The 20,351-nt window shown below is 43.2% G+C and overlaps 2 protein-coding genes across 3 annotated transcripts; one reads left to right on the top strand and one right to left on the bottom strand.

The window, feature by feature from the left end:
• The first annotated feature begins 5,569 nt into the window (after positions 1-5,569).
• Positions 5,570-9,038, top strand: LOC149300192 (VIP36-like protein). 2 transcript variants are annotated; one of them, XM_089485706.1, is made up of 7 exons: positions 5,570-5,579; positions 5,660-5,742; positions 6,770-6,802; positions 7,415-7,576; positions 7,935-8,049; positions 8,432-8,551; positions 8,896-9,038. In XM_089485706.1, the coding sequence occupies exons 1-7, from the start codon at positions 5,570-5,572 to the stop codon at positions 9,036-9,038; spliced, it is 666 nt and encodes a 221-aa protein (XP_089341832.1). The 2 variants fall into 2 exon arrangements, with proteins under 2 accessions (XP_089341832.1, XP_089341833.1); XM_089485707.1 differs by lacking the exon at positions 6,770-6,802.
• A 3,378-nt stretch (positions 9,039-12,416) lies between these two features.
• LOC149300191 (WW domain-binding protein 1-like) lies at positions 12,417-16,279 on the bottom strand. The gene is made up of 4 exons (XM_089485647.1): positions 16,205-16,279; positions 13,776-13,878; positions 12,956-13,108; positions 12,417-12,763 (listed from the first exon to the last, which is right to left on the bottom strand). The coding sequence occupies exons 1-4, from the start codon at positions 16,277-16,279 to the stop codon at positions 12,417-12,419; spliced, it is 678 nt and encodes a 225-aa protein (XP_089341773.1).
• Between the last annotated feature and the right edge of the window lie 4,072 nt (positions 16,280-20,351).

Raw genomic sequence — 20,351 nt, 5'->3', positions numbered from 1 at the left:
CAGTGAAATCTCCTGATTACAGTCATACCCCAAATACATATTTTTTTATGTTCAAGAGGGCCACATCCATCCTTTTACATATTTCATGTCAGGGTTCCTGTCCCTAGGACAGCACAGGATCAGATGCAGGCCATGCGCCATGCAGCGGACTGTTTCCTAGCAGTAGTACCAACATCCCCGGAACAGCCATTATTTTTTCTGGATATACATCAACTTCATCCACAACATCCTAAAGTCCATTGATTTACCGAGACAGAACATTTTAATGGTTGATCTAGAGTTTTATGTACTAGTTCCTTTTAATGGATCCTTCAATTTTTTATTATATCTTTGTGATCGTTACTAATTTCATTAATCATGGACAAAACCACTCAAACGTCGAGCAAACTGGAAAACAGAGAGAGCGCGTGGCACGCAGAGGATATATTTATTGTTTCTGGCACTGGAGAGAGCCCGCACCCTGCGCTCTGCTTCTCCACCAAACTCCAACTCCTGTCAACACTGCCGCTCCCTCATCTTCAAATGAGTGTGGAGTGCAATTAGAGAAGTTTTACCCCTCACACCCTCCCCGGGCTAGAAGTCTAAGAACAGAATCCAATTCACAAGGAACCTGCTATTCTAGTATTGGTCCGAGAACTCGCAGCACCGCGTTATACACACACTGCATTCGAGACGATTGCATGTTTGTTAAAATAATAAAACCCTGAATCAGACCTTTAACCCACACCTTAATTGAGGATATTAAAGACAGATATTACATTACATTTATTTATAAAGCGCCGGCAGCGGTGATGGGGCTTCCTTTTGATACTGTGTTTAAATGTATGTGTGTATATATATATCTATATATATATAGATATATATTATAAAAACACATTTTTGTAAGATTGTGATCAACTTGGATTTTCAGTTGATCTTACTAAAATTTAAACTAACAAAAAAAAACTTGCAGGTGAGTCTAATGTTGAGCTTATAGGAATATGGATTTCTACCCTTTACCATTTCGCTACAAGGTGACAGCTAGTAAAAAAAAATACCCCCACTGAGCAAATATATTTATAGCAGCTGTGTGTCAGCATTAGCTCCTGCGATGATGTAAAAAGGCCCTTTCATGTGGCTTTTTAGCTCATTATTTCCAGTACTCTTGAGGTTTAAGCTCAGGGGTCCCTCATTAGTGGAATAAGGGTAGGGTAAGGATCATCTCATTCAGTATGCAAACGCTCAATGAGTCACATCCTGCCATCACAAGAAAAATCACAGTTGTTTAACACTATTGCCCTTTTGTCCAGTAGTGGCCCCGCACCCAGAAACCTGCTTAGAGTAGTTTTTAGTTTATAGCTCTGGTTAGGTCTAACCCATGAGTATCCTGAGTTGGCAGTACACACTTATTTTGCAATGTAGCTATTTACACAATGACTAAGCCATGCTGAAGGAACCACAATAGCGCTTACTGCATTTGTAGGGTTTTCTTATAAGGGCTATGATGCAATCAGATATCAGTCTTATATGCTAAGAATTGCATACAGAAGCAATGTCCTGCAGCGTTTGGAAGAAGTGAATGAAGAGGCCTTTTAAACTTCACAATAACTCTTTTGTTACGAAACCAGAGAAGAGATTCCGTGAGGTTGGATGACTGTGAGAGTCACATGTTTGTAGACCAACACAAGGTTGAGCAATAAGACAATTGCGGTTACAGCACAACTTCCAATACCCTCAGGTTCTTGAGGATAACAGCATACTTTCCAAGTGTCCCTCTTTTATCAGGACACTATATATATATTTTGTGACCTATATGATTCTGGGAACTTTTGGGCTCCAGCTACCCTTGTGGGACGCTGCCAGGACTACCCGCTCATGTCAGTGGGTGGTCCCGCTGACATCACGGGCGTTCCCACTGACGGTGGTCTGACACACTGACATCGCAGGTGAACCACCTGATGTCAGTGGGCGTTCCTGCTGATTTTGCAGGACACCTCCTATTTATAGGGGAAATGGGCAGGGAGTTGGGCATGTCAGGACCCAGCTCCCACGACCAGGCGGATTCAGGTATCGACCCATAGAAGCACCGATTTTTTCCATAGTCTCCAGGCAAAACCCTAAGAGTTCCCAGGTATGGTCATTTGATGTCCTTCTCAAGGACTAGGAGTTTATTCACTCCTAGTTTATTCATGGAAGAGGTGACAATTAGAGTTTTTGTCAACTCCTGCACTTCAATAGCTATTCATCATAAAGGTCAAACACTGGTAAGTTTCTCCAGCAAAATGGTCTTAGCTGGCCCCACATGATTTAGAATTGAATGGGTGAATAGGCTGGCAAAATGGCATTAGACATTATATAGACACAACTCCTCCTGTAACCCCCTTTAGTGAATAAACCTCAGCTAATGGTATAAGTGTCTCATTACGCTATAGTTCTAAAAACCACAATAATAAGAACATAGAGGAAATGTGTTTAGAAATTGAATTGTGTATATAAAATACAGTCAATTGCTCATCTTTTGAATGTGTTAGTCAGGTATTTAATCAAAAGGTCACATACAAAGTCTCAAGAAAGCTGACCATAACCCTTATAAACTGTGTCCCTCCGGCTCCAAAATTTTCTGGGAAAAACATGATTTCCATTAAACTATATAACAATTCAATGTTTTCTGCACATTTTCCTATGCCTCAACACTGAGCTTATTGTATGTTTTTTAATGTGTCTGACACTACAGCTGCCTTATTTTTCTTGTTTATTGCATCACCCTGAACACCACCTTGACATGTTCTGGGGCCAATGGAGGTCTTTAGGCAAGGATGGTGCTGGCCTAGAGTACAGATCTCCGTGGGGGCACCTTCTCTGCAGTGGACTGGACTGCCCGCCACCTATACCGGTGCTCAGCCATGCACACTTTGATGGAGCAGTGGGACAGAGGCCTCGAGCTCCAATCACGTAGGATTTCAGCAGGGTGATGGGGAGAAAGGGGAACAATAGTGAGAAAAGGGAGAGATAAAAGAGAAAGGGGAGAAGTAGGGAGGAAAGTGAGAGATAAAGAGAAAGAGGCAGATAGCTAAAGAGGAGAGATAAAGTAAAAGGGTAAGGAGCTAAAGAGAACAAAACAGATAAAAAAGGGGAGATATAAAGAGAAAGCAAAGAGATAGAAGAAAAAAAAGAGGAGGTGAGACAATGAGAAGGAAAAATCAAGGAGAAAGGGGGAGAAAATAAAAGGGGATAGGAAGGGAGAAAAGGGAGAGAAAAAGAGAAAGTATAATAAAATAAGAGAGATAACAAGGGGCGAGGTAACTAGAAAAAAGGAGGGGAGATAAAGTGAAAAGGGAGAGATGAGATACAGAAATGGGAGAACGGCTGAGATAAGGAGAAAGGGGCAATAAAAACGGGGAGCGGTAATAGAGAAATTATGAGGAAGGGGAGAGTGTGTTTGTGTGTTTTGCGGGGTATGGAGAAATCCTGTGGATGCAATCCAGGCAAATCCTAAGTGTGCAATCTGGGTACCAGGGCTGGCTTTTGGGGTGCATGACCTGTGATCTATGCCTGTAATCTGGTGTTCCCATGCATTATTTATTTGATCTATATCTTCAATGTTGAGTTAGCATCGGATTTTGAGTTGATCTATGCATGCAAGGCTGGATTGTGTTATTCAGTTGCTCTATAGCTCAATTGCTGTGTTTTCATGTGTTTATTTGATCTATACCTCAACTACAAAGGAGATGTAGCACATTAAAGGAGACAAAGGGACTCTAGGGGTGATGACGGGGGTCTCAGAAAACCACACAGCAAACCAACAATACTTGAGAACTACAACTCCTATGACCCGCAGCAAGCATTTACTAACGCTGAATTGAGCTAAATTTCAAAAACGGTCAGGGGGAAGAGTATCCTGTATTCCTGTATCTAGACTCTGTGGGGCTTCTTGTTGAGATAGAATGGCGAGTGGAATTTAAAAAAAAGAATAGTAGGACAGTAATCCAAGTAAGCCATATAAATGAAAGCTCGTCTATCTGCAATGTTCTACGCGGAGCCCTTGCTGTTTGCTAACTTCTGGTTCTCTACCGTATCGCTCTGAGTGAGTACATGCAAGACTTCCGCCAGGCACACTAGCGGCCACATAGTTAGTGAGGGCGCCCCCTAAGGGCCCAGCGGTGCTGCCACCCAGGGTACGGGGTCATACACAACACACGACTGGGGTTGTCAAGGTACACTAACTGTTACAGCGTTCGGACTCTCGCAGCCAATCAACTTTCTGCTCATTCATTGGCTCTCCGCCGACCATTGGTGGGGCATGAAAATCAAGCATTATCCAATGGGCGCGTTTGCGTTGTCTGCGACGCGATTGACTGGCACGTTGCTAGACCAGAGAGTAGCAAGATGGCGGCAGCGGCGGAGCCTTCGGGACGGAGTCCCCGGGCCAAGTGCTATTGGAAGGTTCTGTGGTCTCCGTTGGCTCTGCTGCTTACGTTTCTGCTCTTGCAGGCTGGCTCCGCGGATCAGACGGAGGAATATCTGAAACGAGAGCATTCGTTGAGCAAACCCTACCAGGGTGAGTGCGGAGAAGGGAGGCTTGCAGGGGGGGAAGTTAGCCGGTTAGTGAAAATGATCTGTTATGTTAGTGAAGGGGGGAGGCGGCCATTGGAAAACCAAACGGATAAGAGGCAGCCAAGCGAAGAAAGGTCATATATATATATATATATACACACACACACGATATATAATGGTGTATGCTGGGAAAGACAAGGGCACAGGGTGTGGAGTAATTATCCAAGGGAGGAGCGGGTTAATGTCACTGCCAGGAGGTTCCACAAGTTAGGCACAGACTGATAGGATAAGGTCATGGAGGTGTTTGCTGTGAGGAGCCGTATTAGGGATGGCGTATGATGGGCACCGTTTTTGATGATCTCGTTATGATGTAGGGTGTTGATAGCGATTCAAATATGAAACTGTTTCAGGTGTCGGCTCTTCTACCTCATCGCTGTGGGATTTGATGGGCAATGTCCTTGTGACTCCGCAGTACGTACGTCTGACCCCTGACCTCCAGAGCAAGCAGGGCGCCGTCTGGAACCGCGTGGTAAGAACACGCAGCGATAAGAACTACGGAAGCCTGTTGGAGGCAAATCGCAGCCGGGGATCTTTTCGATAAGACAGCCCTGTTCTTTAAAACCCATAGACTTAAGGGGTGTCTGGTAGCTTTCTGTTGTTGAACTAGATCTTCCGTTATGTTTGGTGGCTTTAGTGTTACCTAAACTATGGATAGCTATGGTTGTTTTGTGAACATGTGGGGTATCTGCTTGGTACCCTGCAGGATTCCCAGCCTGTCTTCCAATAATACCAGCGATGGGTTTCTGTGCTAAACATTTGCCTGAAGTCCTTTTCTCTAATATCCATGCACAACATCACCTGCCTTTGTTGTCCGTGTTATCGCAGAGGGTGTACTGACTCTTTATTTACGTATTATTATTTTTTTTAGCCTTGTTACCTAAGGGATTGGGAGCTGCAGGTTCATTTTAAAGTCCACGGCCAAGGCAAGAAGAACCTAAATGGCGATGGCTTTGCCATTTGGTACGCCAAGGACAGGATGCAGCCTGGTGAGAAACCGAGGATTCCCTGCCCGTATATTCCCTCCTGAGCGCTGTTATCCTAATCTGACGCTTTCTTCTTCATACAGGTTCTGTGTTTGGGAGCAAACATAACTTTGTGGGTCTAGGCGTGTTTGTAGACACGTATCCAAATGAGGAAAAGCAGCACGAGGTGAGTGATTCTCCTTCTACTCCCATTCTGTATATCTTCCGTATTGCTTTTCCATCGTTAATGCTTTATTTTCAAACCCAACAAAAAAAAAAACACATGAAGTGCATCATCCTATATCAAGGGTGTCCAACCTGCGGCCCTCCAGCTGCTGCAGGACTACATCTCCCATAATGCTCTTTCAGCTAAGGGGCTGGCTGAGGAGTATGGGAGATGTAGTCCTGCAGCAGCTGGAGGGCCGCAGGTTGGACACCCCTTCCCTATATAGTTACTCTCTGACCCTATGTACTGTACGCAGAGGCTCTTCAAATGGCTGGCAGACACAAGAAACGCTGCATTTCTCACTGAAACAGCGAATTATTCCTAAAACAAACAGAAAACTCTGGACATTGTTAATGTTTTAGTCTGTCCTTTCGCTGGCATCAATATTTCATCCGTCATGCTTGTAATGCGCATCCATTATTCAACCGTTTTTGCCTTAAATTATTTGCATGGATGGGATGAATTATGACTTAACGCTAGCCAAAGCAGACAGCACCGACTTCGTAAACCTATTACACTTTCCACATGGTAATCGGTTTTTCTGTCTTCTGGAAATGCAAAAATACTACCAGGCAGACGCTCCACAAAACCTCCTTGTGCATTTCCCCCTTTGGGGTGTATTTAGTAAAACGGATGTTGGAAAGGGAATTGCTATTTACTAGCTTCGCTATACATTCTGTAAGCGGAGCTCGGTTGGTCCTGTATTATCCATATTTAAATCAATGTGATTTAACCGTTATCTCACTTTTCCGACTATGCCTTTTGCAGGGCCAGTTAGCCATAATGGCAGCGTTGGCCCTCTATTAAACAGCGTTGACTTTGACTGTCCTTCAAATGCCTATTTTAGTAAATAGAGCCCATTCCCTGTTCTCGTATCATGTCTAAAGCACCGAAAGGGTTAACTCCGCTGAGCTGTGGATGTGTGTAGCTAAGTGGTGCTGTTTGTGTATTGCTGTGTGTGTTCTCTCCCTGTGCTTCTGGATGCCAGTCCCAGAAGAAGAGATACACCCCAGGGATACAGGTATCTCGATTTTGTCTATTTATATTCCGTCTGCTAGATATAGAGTGCTTTGTTACTCAGGATTGAAATTCAAGGGGGGTTGGGTACACTCATTTTAGTCCTTCTGTTTATACACTTTTTACATACATAGTTTTATCAATTTTTTTAGTTAACAAATATATATTTTCTGGTCATGGAGGTCAACAGTTTGCTGCACCCCCAGGACTCGGTAGTGGCCCCCACTACTACTGTTATGTGGCCACGTGGCCCTGCACAGCGTCCGAGAGTCCATTTAGTAGCCTGGCGTCTGTAGCCGCTGGGACGTAACCCCTGCCCTAAATTCTAATGCTAGACGCTCGCAGCAGTAACTTTGAATTCCTTGATCCAGCTTTCTGACTAATGGCCAATCGCACTCCCCTGTATTGTATATGTTGGTGAATGCTAGTCGGCTGTAATATGGAAGTGAAATGCATAATAAACTTTAATTAGCTTTCATTTTCCAGAATAATAGTATAATTTTGGAAACTTTGCTGCAGTTCTGCATTTCATACTGAGATTGCATAGTCTGCATCGGATGCCTTAGTGTAAATATAAACCTCATAATGCGTTTTATCCCTCTGTTTTCACTTTTAGCGCGTGTTTCCGTACGTGTCCGCCATGGTGAGCAATGGGTCTCTGACATATGACCACAGCCGAGATGGACGTCCGACTGAACTTGGTGGCTGCACAGCCATCTTGAGGAACCTGAACCATGACACTTTCCTTGTGATCCGCTATGTGAAGCGTCGGCTTACGGTATGGTTCCATCTCCCGCCTTGTGCTCTTGCTGTTCCTTCCATCCTGTTTTCTGTGTTTGTAGATAACACTAGCTCCTTATTGCTAGTGACCATATCCACACCGTAATTTGTGGATAGACAGTACCAGCTGAACACATCCCAGGGGGCTGAGGCATAGGGGATTAAGCAGAATGTGTACAGATATCTTTTGCCAATAAGAAAGGGCTTCTTGCTCACCTGTCACTTATTTCTAAATCACAACGGAACTGTCGCCCTCAAACTCATTGCACTGTGTTTTGCCTCCATCCCTCCCTGAGACTCATTGTTTTGTCCTGAAATGTACAGTTTCACTTATTCTGTGCCATCCAACCTCTCAGGTCATGGTAGACATCGATGGGAAGCATGAATGGAAGGACTGTCTGGATGTTTCTGGCGTGCGCCTGCCTCGTGGATATTACTTTGGTACCTCGGCGGCCACTGGAGATCTGTCAGGTAGAGTCCATGACCCATCGCTGCTACATTTGATGCGCTAGAAGCTGTCTGTGTCGCTTATCCTTTCTGTTTAATGTTACAGTTGATACAGTCCTGTTACAAGCTTATGCAGCTTGGTGTGTATGAAAGAGAGCTTTGTATAAGGAGGATTGTCTATTGTGCATTTAGATGTAGGCTTACGGTTGAGTGTGAACGTTCCTTGCTTTGTTATCCTATAGATCAACTTTCTTTGAATAGAGAAAAGTTATCCTCGTTACCTCTGTTTTGAATGATAGACCCATTGCTCTTAAAATGTAGAACAGTGATGGCAGTTTCAGACCAGGCAGATATATTTATCGGGGTTTCCACATTAACTGTAATTTGTAATGTTTGCCATCCACAGATAACCACGACATTATATCTCTGAAACTGTACCAGCTGAGCGTGGAGCGCACTGCAGCCGAGGAGGCAATGGATAAAGAAGTCTTTGTACCCGGTGTAGACAACCTGAAGCTCCCCGGAGGTGATTTGGGCTCCTTTCCTCTATTTATTTAATTCTGTTCTGTTAAACTTGGTAATTCTGTCTTCTTCTTGTCTTCATTCCTCCTCATCTCTTGTAGCTCATCTTGGCAAATTTGGGAAAGACAATACATTTATTGGCCAACTGAAGTATAATATATTGCAATTGTTTTCTAACTATCTAGGTCTCTTCTTCAGGCAAAAATAAATAAGCGGTGTGCTTGTTCATCCCATTGGATTTGGCCTGATGTTCTGGGACTTTTCGGAGCAGCACTTTGGGGACAAAATGATCCATAATTTAACAGTTTTTTTTTCTTTTGTTTTTTCTCTCTCCCCTCTTCTCCCTAGCGGATCCCACCTCGGAGTCCATGAGCGGTTTTGCGATCTTTCTAATCGTCTTTTTCTCCCTGCTCGGACTGGTCTTCGCTGGGGTTATTTTGCTAATTGTGTACAGCAAATGGCAGGAGCGAAGCCGCAAACATTTTTACTGAACCCGTTGGAAGTTCTGCCAAGCACCGTCTGTGTCGGGGGGGTTTACGAGCCTCGGCTTGTGACTACTGAGGGTCTTACCTGCTGATCGCGCGTCGAACAGAAAACACTGCTCAGCTGCCTATTACTACTGTTGGTTTTCAGTTTATTTTGTCATCACTGGACTTTTTATTTTGTTTTTACAAGCTGCTATTGAAGATCTAGATTTTTATAGATCTCTCCTGCATCCACAATCTATTTTTTTGTTTGTTTTAGTCGGCTTTTCAACAACAATCACAACTGAACTGAATCACAAGAAATATTATGGCTAATCCCAGTGCTTTTTCTGCCTACCTCCTGTGGGATTCTGCTGGTTTTTCTGAGATATCATCTTATGTTCATTTGTCCCGTGTGAAATATTTGTAAACTGTATATAAGAATGATTGTTTCTGCTATAATTGAAGCTATAGCTAAGGCTCGGGGCTGCCCCTCGCGTTTTGCCTGTTATCGGCATGCGTTGAGCATCCCGGCTGCTATTTCTTTAAACCCCTTTGACTTTTTCATACGGTGCATAGGGATGCTTCGAAGCATTTAAACGAGAAAAGGTGATGGCGTGGAGTAGGAAAAGTTCAGGCAGGGTTTGTTTTAATTATGTGTGGTTGGGATCAGTTTTTAATTGAACTGTTAGGTATGCATCTAGCCTGAGACTCGACCGCACCATATGTCGGTGTGCAGAGGCTGAAGACTCTTATTAAGCCCCCATCGTATCTGTTTTAAACTTCCAGACTTGTCCCTCTCTGTCTCCGATGGCTATTGTTGATAAGGCATGTGTAAACTGTTTAGTAGGACTTGGGTTAATTTTTTAGTTCACCTGCCCACATGTAAAACTCAAATCTACCCACAGCTATTTCATTGTGAGCAAGGAATTTGATGAGTATGTTAGATTTCTGCTTATTACTATTTTAACCTTTTACCGTAAGATGGATGTTCTGGTTTACAAGGGAAATATGGTTGGTTAGTGCTGTTCTGCAACAGGGATAGAAGTGGAGAAGACCTCTTCCATCACGCTCAACTACAGTAAGGATGTGGTCTGTGCGAGCTGGGGTACCGAAATGATTTTTATTTTTGATACTGGCAACTTCATGTCTGGCTTTATTTATTGATGGGTCATCCAGCTTTAGTCCGTAAGAAAATGTATTTTTAGGTTATACTCCAACATCTCTAGCTGCGGGAGTTCTTAAACCTGTTTCCTTGTTTTCATAAGGATTGTTGAGAAAAACCGTAACAAAAAAAAAGACGTTCAGCATCTAGGGGTAGGAACTACCTCCTTGGCTTTGTTTATATGTAAAATATGGGTACATTCAGAAACCCTGACCTCTAAGCTGTGACATGTATAGCTCTGATTTAACTCGGATGAAATCTTTTGGTAGACATAAAACCAATAAAACATCACTTGTCTGGTCCTTTGTTTGTGTGGAATTAAAGCGGTCACTCTGTAGTGCAAAAGCTCGGAACAGCATTTGGTTAATTAAGTGTTAACCAGAACCTACGCCTCAAAAATATTTACATAAAAACATTAGCTGTTAATCCAAAAGGTGGCAAAACCCCCACATCAGATATGTCTCGGGATCTACAAACTATAATTTTGTGAAATCATCCAGCCCGTGTGTGAAGGCATCCCCTTGATACCACGGCTGTGGTTAGTGAATTCCATTTGTTTATTGCCCTTACTGTAAAGAACTTTTTTTTTTTTTCCCTGCTGTAGGTGAAATTGAATTTCTTCAGACCTCCTCTCTAAGACGATCTTTTCTATTGTAAACATTCAACTTTTCTTTATAACTAAGGTGTTCCTGCTTGTACATGCATGTTGGATTTATTAGACACCCCCCCATGCATTTGTCCTTTGACTTGTATTACCTGGTAGTATGTAGAGTTTATACATGGAGGTTTATTCATAGACTAAAGACATCATCTTCTACTGGTTTATTATGGTTATATCCATTTTCCTCATCAAGTCAGAGCTCAAAAATAACACAAGCCCTAAAACAGAGCAACGGCTAAATTATTGCTGCATTACTTTTGTTATAAATCCTCAGCCTTTCTTCGTCTCAAGGGGGGGAATCCTTAAAATCTATTCATTCCATTAGTCTTCATTCTCAGAAAAAGCAACTTGAGGCTACGGCCCCAGCCTTCCAAAATCACACAAGTCGTTAGAGCAGTTATGGAGTCTGTATACTTACAAGGGTGTAGTCCTTGGGTGAGATGATTCAAGGCAGCAGTCAGTCTAAGCATGTTCCATCACGCTGGTCATTTTATTTATAGCCTCGTTATAAAATGAGTGCATGAGGCGTGGATCACACATTATGTGGGTGTATTACTAAACCCAAACATTGAGGGCACAGGTTGGGGTATATCTCGTGCACTCGGCTCCTACTCCAATTAGTTATTTTCTGAGCAGGTCCTCCTAGGAGCTAAATCTCCGTTGGGTTTCACGAGCAAGTCATGGAACCTGGCAATGGTCACTGCCTTGGGCAACAGCGACCTGACAGACACTCAGAACCGTTAGCCCACAATCCTTTTTACCATCACTGACATTAATAACACGTTAATATAGCACTACTATGATGACAATCTTGGAAAAATGCTCACAATGGTGGGATCACATACAATGATCATAAATTAGTTGTAATGTCACTTTAAAGTTGGATAGCAAGGGCGGCTAGTCATTGTTTAGAAAGAGGAGCTGATTAGTAACCAGATAAGAAGGATGCCACCATGGTGAGCCAAGGATTAAGGCTTTTGCTTTCCTGAATTTCCTGGTTATTATTAGAGTTCTATAGCAGCCCCAGGGGTGACCTGACGTGTGCGGTTAATAGATGAAAGATCGGACTGAACTTTGGTTTTCGTATTACACGGAGGATCAGATTTGTGTCTATTTTACAACATTAAAGCCGACCATAAACCTGTTGTGCGTGGAACACTAAAAAGGAAGCAATTATCCCTGTTTATTTCCCTTTCTAACATCAATTGTTCCTAAATGAAAACATTGTTTCTCGCTCTATGGGTATAAATGGTTTGAACAGTTTTCCCTTATTTGCTTAACAAAATACTAAGTCTCGTGTTTATACAAAACAAGCAACAAAAATGTCCGTAAAATTTGCATATTAATTTACAAAAAACAAAAGTGCAAAAGCTTTTAAAGAAGATGCCATCAGTGCAAAGATAGTGCCGAGTAGACGGGGGTTATCAGGGATGGCGAGGCCTCTGACCCCCCCGGAGTAACAGCCCTTTGGAATCAGTGTCCTATAATACATCTCATAGAAGATGGGAACAGAGTCATTATTAACCTGTGATCCCTGAAATGGTCACAAATGTTCTAACTTTTTTCATCCTCCTCTCAGCTACTTCTCCTCGTCAACTCTTTCCTTCCCTTCTCTCTCGCCCCGGTCATCATGCTCACAAAGTACTATCCCAGAGTCTCCTGTGATGTGACGTCTTCTCTCACTGCCATTCACATCTACCTCTTCGGCATTCGCATGGCAAACAACATCTGTTGTAGGACCCCGAGCGTCATTTAACGATATCCCTTGTTCTGCGGATCCCGGTTCCAAGCGTGCATCTGTAGTTAAGGTAGGATGATCTGTGCTCCTTGGCTCTTCACCCAAAATCTCACAGTAGGGTGGCGGAGGCGTTGGGGGCTCCTGAGTGACCTCGCTATAGGAAGGCAGCTTGCAGCTCGTCCAGGTTTCTGAAAGTTTAACACACAATATTTAAACATTTTGCTTGTGCAGCTATTACTATGATCGCTAACTAAAGCTTAATTCACAGGTGGGGTATTAGCAGTTTTGTAGCCAGTCTTGTTTAGTAGTTAAGACCCAAAGGCTTCCCTCCATACATTCAATAAAAGCTCCCGCCACAAACAGAAAAATAAAGCAACTACCCAACGACGCTGGGAATGAGGCAACTCCCTGATAGGCCATAAGGCTGATTTCTCGTTGCCTCTGCTCCTGCTGATGTCTTAATTTCACTCGGCGGTGACGGTATGCACAGCAGCATCCAATCATGATTATTAGTGTCCACGCCAACCAGAACCCTGCACGAGGGAGAAATGCCAAAAAATAATTATAATACTTCACTGTAGTAATTTCCAAAGCACCAGACATCAGCGCGGAGCGACCTGCTGCCGTAATTACTACCGTTCAAAGGTTTGGAGAAAGAAATAATATGAAATGGATCAGAAATCCAGCGCAGACAGTGTTAATGTTGTAAATGACTATTGTAGCTGGAATGATTTTTTTAATGGAATATCTTCATAGGCGCACAGAGGCCCTTTATCACTCCCATCACTCCTGTGTTCCAATGGCCCTTAATCACTCCCATCACTCCTGTGTTCCAATGGCCCTTAATCACTCCCATCACTCCTGTGTTCAATGGCCCTTAATCACTCCCATCACTCCCGTGTTCCAATGGCACGTTGTGTTCGCTGATCCAAGTTTACGTTTTAAAGGCTTATTGATCATTAGAAAACCCTTTTCCAATTATGTTACAGCTATAAATGTCAGTGTTTTCCATGAAAACAGCAAAGTGACCCCAAACTTTTGAACAGTTGTGTATATTGCGTGCACCCTCTTCCCCCCAAAAAAGTAAAAGGAAATGTAAGGAAAATGTTTCAACATGAATATGGTACTACATTTATAGAAAGTTAACGGAAATGTGTCCGCTGCGCCCGGACTACGTCCAAAACGTATGATCATACTTACACCACAGTTCATAGTAGTAGGTGCAGCACTCCGAATCCCCACAACAGTAGCCAATCTCACATTTATATGGCTTCCCATCCTGCCCAAAGCAGAACTCCCGTCCCTGTAACAAGGAAAGCAGGTGTTCCAGCCGCGCATGAGAAACCCTTATGATCTATTTTAACGGAATACTATTCTTCCCTCCACGTTAGAAAGTTGGAGAACGCGTGACTCTACCACGCTAGTGGGAATCAATGGGATAGAGTACATTAGTATTCATGCACTAAGTGGCCCTTTTCGTTAACGTAATAAATAACCCAAGCCGTTACTCTACGGAATTTGTGATCTGTACGCAATATCACATCCATCAGCTTGAGCTACCGGTATAACTTTTCTCTGGAACAGATGATCATTATAAACTCAGGAAGAAAAGGGTATCTGCAAAATGGTAAGATCTCCATCGGGAAAGAGACATCCAAAATGTATGGGTACTAAGAAATCTAACAATTTTTTTTTTTTTAAATGCTGAAATCTAAAAACCAGAATGATATCCTTCCTTGAAGAACAAACAGAGACCGTTCTACATAAATCATAAAAAAGAAAATCAATACCAAAGCTTGACCCTTTGTGGTCCAAATAAACTTGAGGGGGTCTCTGATAAGGATATTTCATGAACTGTTTGCCGACGAGGAATCACATTTTGCTTTTTAGATGTCATGAGACTTTTCAACTCAGCTCTTCTTTTTCTTCGGTTTCTTTTGTTATCGTATGCGTTATAATTGTACATTAGCGGTGGTTTTACCATCATTTGGGTTTTGGTGATTATAATGAACTATACAGTGACTGCATACGTTCACCCACACACACTTTTACTGTAGTATTTATTTTAGCCGATGTTTTGCAGATGACGTGATTCTTAAAGGAAAACTGGAAGATCTGCCCAAAATATTCCCCCGAAACATCTACAAAAACGCTCTTCTACTCTCTTACAAATTCAAGGAGGTGGGGAAATACTTTTCACAGTGTAAAGGGCTCATTGGTCTCTTCACCCCAAACTATTCCTGCCTTTTTTTTTTATCTATACAGATATTTTGCTCGCTGATGCATTCACAACAGGTGACAGTAATCTACAATCTATATATGATCTATATCCAGCTCCACACACAGAGCTGATGTTAAAGAAAACAATAGGAAAATCAACGTGTAAAATATCAGCCCATTTCCGGTCTAGGAGCTAAACTATTATGGTTGTAACAGCGCTACGGAACGTGCCGGCGCTATATAAATATATGTGATGTAAACTAACAAGCTTCTTTGTAGTATCCACAGGTCGCTATAGGAAAGTCTTCCTATACTGTCGCCATATAGTGATGTCATAGGAGCCTATATATATATATATATATATATGTCTGTTACTATAGGTAGTCTGCTCACATACAGCCATGAAATTGGAATAAATAAATGTATACTTACATATACGGAGCCCCTCACTCCCAGCTCCAACTCCTCTCTCCTCATCTTTCTTCTGCCGCTGCTACTTCCTGTTCCCCATCAACCCACCACCTAATTGGTCCACAAGAACACTTCCTGCTCTGTGATTGGTCATATCCTCTTTATCCATAAAACACTAACGTGACGCTGTAACGGGATCAGGCCACTAGAGGGAGCCCCAGTGACAGTCTTTGGGTTGTGATATGAGATGCTGTGTATTTGTGACTTTGCATTGTGTCATATAGCATATAGTTCTATATGTTGCTGCTGGTGATTAGTGGTGCAATGCTTTGTGGGTACTGTAGCAGTGTATAGGGGTGCTGTGTATCTGTGTTTCACAGTATTATGTTCTGTTGGTCTCTAGTAGTCACGGTAGCCCGCCTCACCTGTTGTTTCTGTAAGTCAAATTGTTATTACTACATGTCCTGTCTACCCATTGTACAGCGCTACGGAATTTGATGGCGCTATAAAACAATAAATAATAGTAATCTTGATATGTCCTGTAGAAGTGTGTAGCTTTATGGTGCTCTGTTGTATATAGAACCCTCTGCTCTGTATTTTGTGGACCAATATAGATAGCTGGAATGTAGAAGTATAAGCACCCCTACATTATGTACCAGGTGATAGCAGAAGATGTGAATTTGTCCAAGATTAACGACTAAAATAAGCTATGTAACTGTGACACACACCTTATATGTACAACATCTGAGCAGGGACAGGCAAAGTGTCCATATTAGGACACCAGTGTCTATGGCTAGGTTTGTGAAGGTCCATAGAACATCATTAAATTGCCCACCACAGACCCCAGTAAATGTCAACCATGAGCAATGTTGGTGCCCACTCCTGCCATTAAGTTCTATCTTCCCTTTTGTTAAGTTGTTAATTGGTCATTGGTTAATGTGTTAACACACACACACACTAACATAGTGTGACCGCCATTGTTATCAGCCGTGTAATACTTTGGCGTTATTTCCCGAGAGGAAGTCCCATTTAAACGCGGATACACATCGCTCATCATGTTTGGAATAAGCCATGTTCCAGGCAGCTTCGCTATACAGCATTATTCTGAGATAATGTCTGGGTTGTGTTACTTGAAATGACTTTTTAATGCGTCACTGGACATGCTGTACAGACTTCGGTTTGACCTGCATAATTATAAAGACTGGTTCCAGGGCAGAGTTCTACACATGGAGCTGGGTTCATGGATACTGATGAACGTTTGTGCTTATTGCTCCAGAACTGCTCTTTAAGAACATGTCTGCTGAGTGAGATTTTTCATGCAAGGTGTGCCAATCACGCCTGCTGCATTGATGGGTTTTATTGGATTCTGGAGAATTCAGATCTCGACATGTTCAGGAACCAAGTTCTGGGTGTGGAGAACATGCAGGACGAGACGCTCCTGAGTGGGGGCAAGGTGTGGGCGGGCGTTCATAAAAAATGGGGGACTTGTAATACCAAACTACGTACATGTTGTAGGATTTCCCATTCTGGTACTAATATAGACAATGTATTTGTCAGCCATAAGGAACATTTGGTGACTTATAATACTGTTTATTTATGAGCTATATATATATATATTTATATATATATATATATACTGTACGTCGATCCACCAACATTTTAGAGTGAGTGTGCACAGAGCCGGCCTTAGGCGTTGTGGCACCCTGTGCGGACTACTCCTCTGGCGCCCCCCCTTCACTACCCCCCCTCTGCCCCTTCAAACTACCCCCCCCCAAACTGGAATGGTCCCCTGCCCGGGACTTAGATTAAAGCATCGTTTTTTTGTTTTATTTTTTTTTTTAACTTTATTTAACATGAATGATGTTAAATAAAGTTTAAAAAAAACCCGATGTTTTAATTTAAGTCCCAGGCAGGCGCCCCTGCTACCATGGCGCCCTGTGCGATGGCACAGGTCGCACACCCCTAAGGCCGGCCCTGAGTGTGCATGCTGTTTTGTGGTATTAGGGTGAGTATGTGTCACTGTATGCTGTTAGAGAGTGCATGTGTTATAGTATGGTGTTAGCGTGAGTGTGTGTTAGAGTGCGTTTATGTTTATGTTGTTAGCATGCGTGTGTGTTAGGATTTAGTGTTTGCATGTGTAAGTGTATGGTGCAAGCGTTAGTGTGCATTTCAGCATATGTTCGAGTGTCAGGGGTGAGCCTAGGGTTAGTGGTGTGAGGGAGTGGAGAGAGATAGTGTGGATGTGTACATGTATGGGGTTAGAGTGCTTGTTTAAGTAAGTTTGCGTGTAAGTACGTACATGTGTAACTGTACCATCTGCCTTCAAGCATGCACTAATCACACCAATTCTAAAGAATCCTTCCTCAGATCCCGTCTGTTTGACTAACTACCACCCTATCTCTCTACTTCCTTTTACCTCTAATCTGCTTGAACGGATTGTGTACAACCGCCTCACTAACTTCCTTTCCTCTAATTCCCTCCTTGACCCTCTACAGTCTGGTTTCAAACCCCTTCACTCTACTGAAACAGCTCTAACAAAAGTCTCCAATGACTTCCTCTCTGCCAAACCAAAAGGTCACTTCTCTATTCTAATTCTACTGGATCTCTCTGCTGCTTTCGATACTGTTGATCACCACCTTCTTCTAGACTCACTTGCTTCTATAGGCATTCGAGATACAGCTCTCTCCTGGATCTTCTCATATCTGTCTAACCGTTCCTTCTCTGTCAACTTCTCTGGCAAGACATCATCTCCCCTTCTACTTTCGGTTGGTGTCCCCCAAGGTTCAGTCCTTGGCCCTCTGCTGTTCTCTCTTTATACTTCCTCTCTTGGCAAACTAATGAATTCATTTGGCCTCCAGTATCACCTATATGCAGATGATACCCAAATCTACCTGTCTTCTCCTGATCTCTCTCCATCTCTCATGTCCCGTATTACCAATTGCTTGTCTGCTATTTCTTCATGGATGTCACAACACTACCTGAAACTTAATCTTTCTAAAACTGAACTCATTATCTTCCCTCCCTCCATCTCCACTCCACTACCTGAATTCTCTATCACCATTAACAACACGACTATCTCTCCTACTAACCAGGCCCGATGCCTTGGGGTCATCCTTGACTCAAACCTCTCCTTCATCCTTCACATTCAGTCCCTCGCCAGATCCTGCCGCTTGCACCTGAAAAACATCTCTCGAATCCGCCCATTCCTCACCCAACAATCCACAAAAACTCTGGTTCATTCACTTATCATTTCCCATCGACTACTGCAACACTCTTCTGGCTGGCACTCCAGTGTCTCGACTCTCTCCTCTACAGTCTATCCTAAATGCCGCTGCTAGGCTCATCTTCCTTGCACGTCGCTCCTCTTCTGCTTACCCCCTCTGTGAAACCCTCCACTGACTCCCTGTTACTTTAGAATTAAATTTAAGATCCTGGCACTGACATATAAGGCCATCCATAATACTGCTCCTCCGTACATTTCTGACCTCATTAGCAAATACTCTCCTACTCGATCCCTACGTTCCTCCAATGGGCTAAGGCTCTCCTCCTCACTCATCACCTCTTCCTTTTCCCGTCTACAAGATTTCACTCGAGCTGCCCCATATCTCTGGAATCTACTCCCAAGGAACCTTCAGCATTCACCCTCCCTCCCAACATTCAAGAAACATCTAAAAACCCACTTCTTCAGAGATGCTGCACCATCTTAGCTGCTAGAACTTCCTTGTCATCGATACAACCACCACACTACCTCTCACCCTCTCTCTATGCCTTATGTTTGTCACCCCATTTCCCTCTAGATTGTAAGCTTGCAAGCAGGGCTCTCTCCACCTAATATATCGGTTTGTCTTAGTCTGTCAATTCTTGTCTTGTCAGACCCCTTGAATTTATGTATTGTATTATGCGCTATATAAATAAAAGATAATAATAATAATGTGTTTTAGTTATGACGGGACAGAATTACAGAACCCAGGATCCACGTGCCCTAGGCTCACCACTGCTTTGTGTAAAAGTGTGACAGCTTCCACAGCGTGGGGGCAGAAGAGGAGCCACAAGGTAAATATATTTGTGTGTGTAGGTATGCTAGCATTTCAAATACGGGATGAAGGGAATGACTCAAGATATGAGCCAATGTCCTAAATCCCTATATTAAAGAATGAATAATGCACGTCTTGTGATCCTTTAATGAATGGAGTCACAGAATTAGAAAGTCATTATTTTTTTTAATACCGTATTTGCTCGATTATAAGACGAGGTTTTTTTAAGCGCAAATGCTCTGAAAAATACCCCTCGTCTTATAATCGGGGTCGTCTTCTAATCCGACCTCAAATAGAGGTCTGACTATGAGACATAGATCCAGATCCCCTGCAGCGCTGCAGGGGACCTGGATCCTCCTGTCTGATAACCTCAGCTGCTGCCGGCACTTCCACCGGCGTCTATCACTGAGCGCCGGCGAAAGTGCGGACAGCAGCGGAGGTTGCATATGTGCGTACCTTCTCACTGCCGGGATAGCCCGCCCACTGCCGGGGAAGCAGAGCCGGTCAGAGAGATCAGAAGAAAGACCGGGACCCGGGCGGCACTGTGCCGTCCCAAAGTCATCGGCGGATCCGATAATTTTCTGGAGGAGGCGGGGCCACACAGCGTCATTGTGTGTGATCCCGTGGGAGCTGCAGTAAGCGCCTGCTAAAGCATCATAGTGAGTGAAGTCTCTTAGTTGCTTGAGTGTATATTAGGGTCTGGGTATGTAAGTGTCAGAGTGGGTATGTAAGTGGGTATATTAGTGTCTGGGTGTGTAGGTGTCCCCCTATATCCCACTCTGCCCCATGTTACGCCTTTTAACCCCCTATATGCCACTCTGTCCCATGATATGCCTTTTAAACCCTATATGCCAGAGTGGCATATAGGGGTATAAGGCATTTCTGGAGGCAGAGTGGCATATAGGAGGTTAAAAGGTATAACATGGAGCAGAGTGGCATATAGGAGGGTAAAAGGCATAACAGGGAGGAAAAGTGGCACATAGGGGGTATAAGGCATTTCTGGGGGCAGAGTGGCAAATAAAAGAAAATAAAAAACAAAAAGTTTACATGAATTAAACTTTTTTCCTATAGGGTCGTCTTATAATCAGGCTTTTTCTCTTTTTTAAATTAA

This window comes from Sceloporus occidentalis, unplaced genomic scaffold, assembly GCF_023333645.1.
Source record: "Sceloporus occidentalis isolate IW3139 unplaced genomic scaffold, rSceOcc1.0.p SCAF_26, whole genome shotgun sequence".
Classification (NCBI taxonomy): Eukaryota; Metazoa; Chordata; class Lepidosauria; order Squamata; family Phrynosomatidae; genus Sceloporus; species Sceloporus occidentalis.
The sequence above is the reverse complement of the archived record's forward strand: the minus strand, read 5'-3'. Positions and strand labels throughout refer to the sequence as shown.

What these genes read in the sequence shown, in the direction of transcription:
- LOC149300192 (XM_089485706.1), top strand. An exon ending in ATGTGAAGCGTCGGCTTACG is followed by an intron (nt 7,577 to 7,934) that starts GTATGGTTCCAT and finishes CCAACCTCTCAG; the next exon opens with GTCATGGTAGACATCGATGG. An exon ending in GGCCACTGGAGATCTGTCAG is followed by an intron (nt 8,050 to 8,431) that starts GTAGAGTCCATG and finishes TGCCATCCACAG; the next exon opens with ATAACCACGACATTATATCT.
- LOC149300191 (XM_089485647.1), bottom strand. Translation starts at nt 16,279, where the DNA reads ATGGCTTATTCCAAACATGATGAGCGATGTGTATCCGCGTTTAAATGG. An exon ending in TCTCGGGAAATAACGCCAAA is followed by an intron (nt 13,879 to 16,204) that starts GTATTACACGGC and finishes TCCTTGTTACAG; the next exon opens with GGACGGGAGTTCTGCTTTGG. An exon ending in CTCATTCCCAGCGTCGTTGG is followed by an intron (nt 12,764 to 12,955) that starts GTAGTTGCTTTA and finishes TTAAACTTTCAG; the next exon opens with AAACCTGGACGAGCTGCAAG.